At 39.7% G+C, this 11,572-nt stretch overlaps 1 protein-coding gene across 1 annotated transcript in view; it reads right to left on the bottom strand.

Annotated features, from left to right (window-relative positions):
* Grin3a (glutamate ionotropic receptor NMDA type subunit 3A) overlaps positions 1-11,572 on the bottom strand; it is a 183,752-nt gene that overhangs the window by 47,934 nt on the left and 124,246 nt on the right. The window contains exon 4 of the mRNA XM_027403096.2: positions 2,566-2,711. Coding sequence (XP_027258897.1) covers positions 2,566-2,711 — 146 coding nt within the window. The remainder of the gene's footprint in view (positions 1-2,565; positions 2,712-11,572) is intronic.

Below are 11,572 nucleotides of genomic sequence, written 5' to 3'. Positions count from 1 at the left end.
TGATGAGACATCTTAATGGAATCTAGGTAATAAAGTCAAATTCTAGTCTGAAGATGCATCCTTAATTAAAATTTCATTGCCACAGCAAGAGAATGCCCCTTGAAAAGGGCTACACACTCACATGCCAATAGTCCATAAATGTCTATGCTAAAAATAGGACAAATAGGAAAAAACACCCTCGATGTTCATATACCCTTTTTGAAACCATAATTCCCGAGCCCTTGTGTCACTAATGTCCTTGTATGAGCACTCATGGTTTTGAACTGCATAGTGAAGTTAGTTGGCTTTGGTTGGTTTCTATGCCATAAAAGAGCAGAAGCAATGAGCTCATAGACTTCCTTGGGACCTGAGTCACTGGGGAGGAGGTGGACTGGCATGATCCAGTCATGAGTAGTTCTAGGCTGGCTTAATCATTGTTGTAGTTGGTAGAGCCACTAGCTTATTCTATTGTAGAATCATGTCTTACAAGCATTCATTTAAAAGTATATTTTACATACTACAAAATCAGCCATGTACTAACTTAAAATTAATGAGCATCCAGTGCAGACAATTTTGAGTGTTGTAGGTCAGAGTTCTAGAGTGTTGGTGGTGTGAGATAGCATGAGAATTATGGTTGCTTAGAGTGTTGCCTAAGAAAATCCACTGAGACTAGGTCAAAAATGGTGACAGGCCCAGAAAGAAATAAGGAGACACTGACAATAAGCTCAGCCTGTATTACTATTTTATGTCAATCAAATGAGTCACCTGGAAAGTTTGTAAAACTGTGGTGGGTTTGGGATGCACTTCTGTCTTGCTCCCTCACACCAACTACAAATGGGTATGGTTGGGCCATGAGTTATTCTTAAATCACCAATGATTCTTCCATTATGGCTTCTGAACTAACATGAAGTTATAATCCTAGTTTTTGTATATATTCTGCCACCTGTTAGCCATGTCACTTTTGGAAATGCCCTACCTTTGTGACACTGGGCATCAGATGAAGGCCTTCTTGGGTAAAGCCACTGGGAGAAATAGAAGCTCTGAGTACAGGAGAGCTGGTGGTCACTCAGGAAAGTTTCACCTCATCCTGCCATTGTGCTGGTAGAGCCCTGTTTGCCAACCACTGTCAGCTAGCTGAGGGCCCTTGTTATTTGGCATCCCATCCTCTCTCACACCTGTGCAACTGTCCGGAGAGAAAACAAGAGAGTCTGGGAGCTCTAAAGTGTGTCAGATAGGGACTCTAATGTTTTGATGTTTTAGTAAAATTAAGTGTCACTTAAACTTCATAAATAATTTTGTGAATCTAAGAGCACACAGCTTCCTGCCTGTCTCAGTTCTAGTTTAAAACATCCATAAAATTGATGAAGGGGCTATTACTAGATCTCTCAAGGAACTCAAAGCCCTTATGTCCTGTGAAAGTCTTTCTTTACTTTCTTTCCTTTTAGAAAAATGAATTGAGCCTACTTACTCTTCACTGGTGAAATTCTAATGTTAAGATGGAGAAACTGGTTTCCTGGTGATGAACCAAGGTGGGGATTAGGAGGTTGGATGCAAATGCTTGTCTTGATGCTATCAGGCAGCAGAGTGAGGACAGGTACCACTCTCACAGAAGTTTAAAGCCATCCAAGCCCTTCTCCCAGGCAGCCCAGACCAGCCGACTCATCACTGCACAGCTTGGCATTTGCCTCTACTGAATTACAGGCTCTGATAATCTGTCATGGAAACATGATTGCCTTTGATTGCTTCTCATAAATTCTGATGAGAAGAATGTAGGCACAGGAATCACTGCCTTCTATATTATTTCTTTCCCACAGGAAATCTTTGAGATAAATCTCCATTTCCTTGTGGCAAATTGAGGCATTTCACAGGCTTAGGGATTCACTTTGAAGAGAAAGGTTGCTTTGGGACACTATATCCCTTGGCCACATTCCCTATGTGTTTAATCATCTTAGCATTGTTGTTTAAGCCAACATTTTCTTCCCTTTCCATCACTCCACTAATGACCCTACTGGCTCTTTCACCAAAGGTGTTGCAAACTGTAGACTAAGTAGGTAACTGGTAATCTAGGTCATTTATTTTCCTGCACATCATTCTATATTGTCTTTTGGCTCTCACAGTGTATGAGTTATTTCTTTGTGTGTTTATGTGTATTTGTTTATATGTTTGTGTGTGTGTGTGTATGTATGCATGCATGTATGTATGTATGTATGTATGTATGTATGTATGTATGTATAGGCTAGAAAAAGCTGACATGTGGTGTCTTCCTCAATCATGCTCTATTTTTTTTTTTTTTTGTTTTGAGACAAGGTCTCTCAGTGAACCTGGAGTTCCTTGACTTGGCTAGACTGACTGACCAAAATGACTCTGGGATCTTCTTGCCTTTATTTGCCCATCACTGAGAATATTTGTGTGTGCCTTGCATCTTACACAGGGGTGGGAGATTCAAATCCAGTTCCTTATGGTTGTACAGAACATATTTTATTGACAACATTAGGGATTTTTGTCCATCATATTGTAAAACAAAGGCAAAACCCAAATTATTTCTCTTTCATTGGAACTTTCAGGATCCAAGAGGCTGACACTCACTTCAGATACTGCACTCCATCAGGGGTGGCTGGTACGTTGTACCTTCTCATGTACTCGTGCATCTCTGGGAAGCTCTGCCGTACATAGTCTTCAGCACTGCTTTCCCGGACAGTTCCAAAACGGAAGCCTTGAGAAGGGTGATGAAGCTATGGAGAGAAAAAGAAATGGTTCTAATACGCAGTACTCATTTAATTACTTGTTTAAAACCTTTTACCATTGTGTTTCAAAGTTCAATAATTGAGAACATTTTAAGCACCTAAAGGCACTAACATGCAAACAAAGTGTGCAGACACAGACATAGGTATATTCTTGATTGTATCCAACTCTGTTCTGCCCTCAGAAGGAAAGAGATAGGAATGACAAACCAAATATACAAAACTAGTTCATTTCTCAAGAATGTTACTACACTTACATATTTTGTGTGCGTGCATTGGTGGGGGAGTTGGGTGGCACATAGGCCATGATGTACGTATGGAGATCAGGAAACAACTTGTAGGAGTCACATACCTCCTTTTACTATGTGGATCTTGGGAACTGAACTCGGTTCATCATGCTTGGTGGCTATCACCTTTACTTTAGTCATCTTTTAGCTCCCTAGTAGATAGTATTCTCTTGGCAATGTCCAGATAGAAACGTAGAAGCAGCATCATATTGAGAATTGAATATTAAAATATATCTTTGTGATTATAACCGTCATTAGTTAGAACTGCACAAAAGGCCAAGTTAAAAGTATCCTGGGATGATATATCTTGCCCAATGTTGTGAATACTTTCATTTTATGTTACTAATCCTGATGCTGTATTTCATCGTAAATGTATTGAAATTACTGTTGCTGCTGTTATGAATTATTATTTCTCCTTTAGGTAGTTGCAGTACCCAGTGCTGAGTCATGCTGTGCATTTTCTCAAATGGAATAGTGCCTTAGACAGGCCTAAGGGAGTAAGGGATTGTAGGATCAGAGCCAGGAATGTCCTAGGTATCCAGGATTCAAGACTTCACAGAGAAGAGACAGTGCACTGAGACCCCTGATGAGACATCCTCAGCTAAGGAAAATGAAGATAACACATGCATATAATGTCTTAATCAGCTCAATTACAGAGACACACTGACATGGAGTGTAAAATATATATTCTGCTAAATAGGCAAAAGAGCTGGGATTGGGTCATATTATGAGCATATTCACATATCCTTTGGTCAGCATTAGTATAGAGATTATTCTTCTCAATTGTCCAGTAAAGCCTTTCAACATCTGTGCTCTGCTTCATATTGACATATTTTACATCACTGATATTGATCTGAAGCCCTGGATAAAGGAGCCATGAATGGACTTTATGAACTTTTTAAACCTCCTGAAATTTCAAGCAACATCACATGTAAATATGCACTTGCAATAGTCTTCTATGGAAGGAGACAACACAGAATTCTTTTTAATGAAAATAACCAGGATTTCAAGTTATTTACATCCCACAAGCTATGAACTCACTGAATATAGAAACATTTGATATATTTGAAGATGAATTGATTTTGACCCATACTAAAAGTCTAATAATTACATGAGTTAAATAACCTACATGTTACATGTTTATAGAATGTTATACAGTGTATGAATTATGTTTGCGGAATGTATTTAATAAAACAAGCGCTCTCAGAGAAATGGAAAAACATTTATGGGGTTTGACCAAAATTACCTATGTATGTGTTTGTTTAAATACTATCATTTTTCAGGAATATAATTTATTTATTCATGGTTTACTGAGATCCTATAATATACAACTCTCAAAGTCACATCTGTAACCTGCACTAAGACCGTATGGCTGTTAATGCTATTTCTTTGGATGCTCTACTGTTGAGTATGGCAATATGGCATATCCTTGTGTTCAGTATAGTTATCTTACACCCTGAACATGTCCTAACATTTTTTGCCAACATAACTTTAATGAGGCACAAACAAGAACAGCAACTAACACCAAGTGCTTATATTGTACCTTACATGGAACTGAATACTTCACATGCTTTATTCTGTTTAGTGCTCATGGCTCTGTGGGCAAGAGAACTATACCCCCTTTCTTTAAATAACTGGTGTGCTAAAGCTCAGTGAAGTGAAGTAACCAGTATAAAATAACTCAGAGTGAATGGACAGGGATGAGTTGTGACCCAAGTCTGTTATTGGCCACATCATCCTGCCTTCTAGCCCCTGTAAATAGCTGGATGAAGTGTTCATTAGAAGCAACCCAAATAGCCCCCATTTTGCCCATTCTCTGTGTATGTGTTCATGTGCATGCATGTGTGTGCATGTGTGCATGCAGGCTGGAGGTCAACACTGAGTTCTTCCTTAATCATTCTTCATCTTAGCTTCTGAGACAGAATCTCTTGCTGTGACTGAAGCTCATTGACTGGACTAGTTTGGATGGTCAGCAAGTCATACAGATCCTCCTGTCTGGGATAGCTTTTTCATGGAGGATCTAAATTCAGATCTTCATGCTTATGAAGCAAACACTATCTCAGCTCCTTGGCAGTCTCTTCTTACTATTCTCTTGAGTATGCAATCCCAGGCCAATCCTCACAATAGCAACTGCTGCCCTACAGCTTGAACAAAGGTTTTTCAGCCTTTTCTCTATGTAATACCTGCTCACCTTTTAAGTCCTAGTTCAACATTCTCTATGTTAAGCCTTTAGTCTTAATCTAGTTTCACTCTGCTGCTTAGAGTGATAAGAACAAAAATAATAATGAACTGTTTACCTGTGCAAAACAATGTCTTATACATTTAAAACATTTGGCCCAGCTGTTTATTTGAGCAATTTTTCACACATAGATGCATTATCTCCTTTGGCCCTCCCAGGAAACCTTTGCTTTAGACATTTCCATTATCTTCCCTTCACAGGAAAAGTGATGTAAGAGTAGAAAGTTTGTCATTTGCCCAAAGCCACAGAGTCTGTAAGTACTGCACATGGGGTCTGAACCCAGATAGCCAATTAAAACATTCAGCTTGATCACTGTAGAAGGCCTTTCCTCACACATGTTGTATGACTACCTAGATCAGATGAGTAAAAAATTTACTACTTGCATGAGTAAAAAATTTATGACTTAAGCAGTAAGCAGGTATTACAATGAGCCAAGGTCTTTAAACATTTTCCATAGTATTATATGACAAGAAAAAAAGCTATTTTCTTGGTTTTACAGACAGAGACAAAAATAATTTGCATTATTAATAATGGGCAATATTTCTTCCTTTGCCATGTATATCTGGTTTAATTCATCTGTAGATCACGTACTGATCATGACAGTGGTACCTGAAAGAATTCTGTAGCTTTTCATCAAGTTAATTCATTTGGTAACTATTCTCTAGTTTGTATTTTTCCATTGACCCTGTATAGTCATATCTACTCTCACTTCATTCATCACTCTGTGACGTGGTGTGTAGTCTAGAACCTCCTTTAACAGTCCAGAGTACTATTCATTACACTATAGGCCCCACAGATTCCTCTTTCATATATCCTCATACACAGCCCACACATCTAGTTGTGGTTTTAAAGTCAATGATATAATTATTTGGTTAACATCTAGACTATCAGCTTTTGCTCAGAAATAGAAACTCTATATTTCCATTATATAGTTTCTCAATAAAAAGGCCTTGTGGTTGGCCAGTGAGATGGAAGAGCAGGTAAAAGTGCATTCTGCACGAACCTGAGTTCCTGAGTCTAGTTAGTTCCTGAAACCCATATAAGGGTAGAAGAAATGATCTAGGTCCACAAAGATGTCTTCTGTACACACACACACACACACACACACACACACACACACACACACACAGTGACAGATGCATGTCCACATATAAATGCATAATACACAAGTGCACTATAGCCATAAATAAGACCTCAAATCTTCATATTACTAATAAAATGTTTTTAAAAGTCTACAGATTACTAATTGGTAACTAGTCTTTGAACTCAGAGGGAGAGGAAAGCTTTGCTTTCCCACATCATGTAAACAGTGCCCATAGCCAGTTACTACTCAGGCTTTCCAATTGAGTCTTATCTTTAATGCGAAAGAGCCACAGGACCATTAGTTATTAGACTTTTGCCTTATATGTGAAAAGAATATTTTCTGGTCATGCATTTCATCACACTTCATTGCAGTAATACCTTCATGGGCCATGGGCTGACTGTAGGCAACTCTGCTTTTCTGGGCTTCCTTTTCTCTGTTGACTGCTTCAGAGCACTGTCTGTTCCTAAGAATTAGGAGATATGAGCCAGCAGATCCAGGCTGGCCTTTGGTGTTTTTCCTTTCCCTGACTATCGACTGTCATTTCTCATCAGCACTTACATTGGCTTCATGTGACTCAGAAAACAGTAGATTTTGTTTTGAGAATGAAAAATGACTTCAAGTGTTAACAAACAACCAGACTCATGGTCATTATAGAACTCAAATATGGGCACAATACTTTCTCCCTTAGTGCTCATCAATGGCTCCTCATGCTCTTGAGGTAAAGTCCAGGGCCGCCATGGTCTCTCAGGTTGAACGTAGTTTGCTCCTGTCTCATTTCTAGACTCATCTTCCCATTCAGGCAGTTGATTCCTTTGCAGTTTCTTCAATCTAATTTTCCTCTTTCACTTTTCTTTGACTCAAAACCATCTGCTTCTTGCTTCATGGTAGCTCCCATGTATATAGTCTTCATTCTGCTTGGAAGGACCTCTCCACATACTCATGCCTTCTTTGTCTAGATAACTCCTGCATGTCACATCCTTAAGGAAGCCTTCACTGATCCTTAAAGTATGCCAGGCCACCTGTAAAAACCTCCTGTTGTACCTAAGGATTCAAGAGGTGATGATAATAGTTGAAACTATTTGTTACAGCTGCCTGCTACATGTCCATGAGAGCAGGGACGTCTTTCCTATTCATGTGATATGAGTCTTCAACAATGTTAACTGCTGTTATTGTCATCATCACATAAAAACACACTCAGTACAGAGGGGGTGTTTGAAGGTTCAGGAATAATAAGAGAAACATCATTATTAACATGGAATTCTCTAAGGTTTAATGCATTACAAGTCTCATACTTTCATTATATGCTTCTCTTTAAAAACCCGTTTCCTCTAATTTTTGCCTTCATGCTTTCAAAACAAGGCGTTTTATTTTTCTGTGTGATATTCTAATAGAAAATTACTGTGCCTTCTCAGCAGCTGCAGAATACTAGAACCATAAATGAGATCTAAGGAGCGATTGATGCATCTCAGGGGGTCAACATAGTCCATCCTGTGCATAATTCAGACAGCCAGGGATAGAGAAAGCTTGAGTCAGGGACAGAGGACAAAGGTTTACAAAGAGCTAAAGCATTTGAGCTGCATTCCAGCCATCACCAGGCAGGCCCGGGGAGAGAAACATTTCTTTTAAGATTCCACTAAATACTCCACCACCTCACCCAATTCTGTTTATATTGTTCCAACCTCTTCAGTCCTTGGGGAAATAATCTAAGGTTAAACTATCTATTTGTGTGTGAGTTGTTCAGTGTTAATGGAATACTTAACTCTACCTAAAGCACATAGTGAACAACTAGGCAGACATTTCCCAGAAAGGAGAGAAATGTCTCAAAACAAATGCAAGCAGGCTCAGGAAATGAGCTTCTATGTCCAAGATGGGTATGAGGCTTCAGATTAAAAACAATCTCACTGAAGAGTATTCCCTGCAGTCTAGTTGCACCTACATGAGTAAATACTTAAGATTATAAAAAGGAAGTATCACTGGGCTTGGCACAGTGCCTTTCAACTCTGGTGGAAAGGGCCATTTTAACTTTCCCCAAATGAGTGATGTCCTCTAGATATTTCTAGCCTTTCCCACGTGACATTATTTTATACACTTAAACCCTATGGGTTCTATAATATTGAATTAGTTGAGAGGAGCTTTCATATGATCTACATGCTCTTACTATCCACTAATGTCTAAATTCATCATAGAGACTGTATCAACTGCTGTTTCTTAAAAATGGAAATTTTTATCCTATTCATTGGGCTTAGGTTAGAACCTGTGATTTTTTGTATCAACAATTTCATAGCCAGTTTTGGAAGAACAAGACTTCATTTCCAGCATCGATACTAAATGATGTTGAATTTGCTTGAATGACAAGGAAGTCACTCTGAGTCATATCTTCTGCCTATGAAGTGTGACATTGCATCCCCATCCAGTCAATTATCCTATTTATATATAAAATGATAGAAATAAAACACTATAACATTACTATGTGAAAGCTCATCTATATGTAATAAAATTTCTGTTTCCTTTCCTTTTCTTTTTTTCTTTCTTCCATTTTCTTTGTTTTTGGCACTTGGAAAACTTTACTGACATCATTAGCCATCAGGGAAATACAAATAAAATCACATCAAGATTTAGTCTCACCCCAAGTATCAAGAAAACAAATACTAGAAAGGATAGGGAAAGGGTCCCTTAGATACTGCTTATGAGCATATAAGCTATTCCAGATACATACATGCAAATCGGTGTAGAGTAAAATAGATACATCATGTGACCTGGCTAGCCTCAGCCTTAGAATTTCTCCAAAAGACTCTTTCTTTATAAATTTTTAAAAATTTATTCTTTATGTCTTTCACATCATGCCTCTTGATCCCACCCATCCCCTCCTATAAAACAAAATAAAATTTAAAGAAAAAGCAAAAAATGGGGCGGGGAGAAAGGGAAAAAATCTCATCATGGAAGCTGCAGTATGGTGAAGTCACACAGTAAACCTCTTTATCCATACATTTTTACATGTAGGCATTCCTGGCAAAGAATCATTGGTCTGGTTCAAGGCCCCTGGTCTCTGCTACACCATAAACCCTGGGCCCTCACTGGAACTCTCCTGGACATCCTGTCACTGCCCTATGTTGTGGAGATCCTGTAGCCCTGGGTTCACGGGACTGAGTGCACCCTCCAATGCTCCAGTAGATCAGAGATGGGGTGGGCCAACACATAACCTGTCTCTGGGCCCTATGTAGTTGCAGGTTTGATCAGTCCACCAATTCTCTGCTGTCTTCACCATCAGGGTGAGCTCTCCAGCATTGCCCTGGCCAGTTCATTCTTTGTAGCGATGACCAAGGGGTGGTGCTAGTTCTGCTTTCAGGTTCTCAGGATCAGTTCTCCCACACCTTTCCCTTCAGGGAGACTTCTATTGTATTGTCCAGACAAGGTGAAGGGGCACTTCCCCTAGTGCTGCCCTGATGAAGGTCAGGGATAGCTCTCCCACTCTTAGGACCTCAGGGCTAGTTCTTCCACCTGCCTCAGGTCTTGATGGGCAAGGGGCATCTCTTCCCTGCCCATCACCCATATTGCCGCATGACAGATGAGTAATGGGAACAGTTCTCCCATGTTCACAAATTTGGGGCTGGCTCTCCCACACCTCCACCAACAGGGTCAGCCTTACCCTGCTACCCAGATGAGGTGCAGGGTCCACTTTCCTGTGTGCTGCAGCTGGTAAGGGGGTCAGCTTGTTTATCTGTTGTAGACAGATAATTAGTTGGGGCAGACAGATAATTAGTTGGGGCAGCTTGTTTATCTGTTGGGGCTTGTTTATCTGTTCCAGACAGATAATTAGTTGGGGGCAGCTCTCCAATGCTTGGCCTGCTCTACCATATGTTGCAGCTGGTGGGTGTCATGGACAGCTTCCCCAATCTTACAACTTCAGGGCCAGCGCTCCCACCTGCCTCAGGTGTTGATGGGTGGTGGGTGGTGGGGATTCCTATTTTCATTATTTATTATTGCATCTGAGCAGTTGAGATGTGGAAGGACTTAGCATAGTACCTAAGACTTGCACAAGGGGATAAGGGTGAATTTGGAGCTCATATTTTCCTTTATGTAGGCTCAAGTTTATATTTATAAATGTGTATTACTGCTCGAGTTTTGTGAAAAATTAAATGACAAATAATCACTTGCACAATTTTGAAATTGCTAATTACACAGGCACATGAACACACTAAGGCTATCTCTGACAAACTAGGGAGAATATTCATCCCTGTCCATGCTCTAAATTCGAATATAGGAAAATGAGGCAAAAGTATTGTTTCTGAACCCTTTCTAGTGCTTTCCTGATGCAAATGCAAACATTTATTAGTCTCCATTTTTCTTTAATACCTTGTCTGTATTTTCTTAACAAAAACAGCCTTCTCTGTTTATAGGTAATCAGTTACTAGCTCTCCCTTCACTGTCAGTCCAAATCCCCTTCTGTTAGGTCAGCTAACTTCGAGTTAACAGCATTCCTTGACATGACATCATATTTAATTTATATGAGTATTAGCCCAGTTCCTTCTGACAACTTGAGTTGTTGTATCAGGTCCATGTATAGAGCATGGGTCAGCAAACTATGGCCAAGGGGCCACATCTGTTCTACCACCTGTTTTCATAAATCATCCAATAAAAAGTTTTATGGGATCACAGCCAAGTCCATTCACTTACAGACAATCTATTGCAGCTTTTGTGTTATGACATCAGAGCTTAATAGGTGTAAAGCAGACCATCTGGCCACAAAGCCTGAAATATTTACATCTGTTCCTCCAAAGAGACACTATCAAGTCTGACTAGCTTCCACTCTCATGTTTTCAGTTTTTCTCCAGTCTGTGTCCAACTCTCAGTGGCCACTTAAGAACCACAGTCACAGTACAGGTGTGATAAACTACTGCAGGCTTCCATGCATTGCTGATGCATGTGGGCTTTTGTGTGATGGGATCATACCCTCATTGTGGGTATTGATCTTCCAGGTCAAAGTCTCTATGACTACATCCTTTGTTTCTTCCTATGGCTAGTTATGGCACAGTCACAGACTTTGAAGCTGAAGCAACAGATGCAAGAAAGTTTCCATCCTATCCCATGGGCAGGTGCCTTGGTGATAGCCAACACAGGTCTGAGTTTATGGGAAGGGCCAATGACACAACTCCTCATGAGATATGGTTATTTGTTCATTTTATCTTTCTTTCGAATTCACTCTATTCCTTATTCTTTTGGCTGTATGTCTTCTATCTCATCA

This window comes from Cricetulus griseus, chromosome 2 (assembly GCF_003668045.3).
Source record: "Cricetulus griseus strain 17A/GY chromosome 2, alternate assembly CriGri-PICRH-1.0, whole genome shotgun sequence".
Classification (NCBI taxonomy): Eukaryota; Metazoa; Chordata; class Mammalia; order Rodentia; family Cricetidae; genus Cricetulus; species Cricetulus griseus.
Note: the sequence above shows the minus strand (reverse complement) of the source record. Positions and strands in the feature narration are given on the sequence as shown.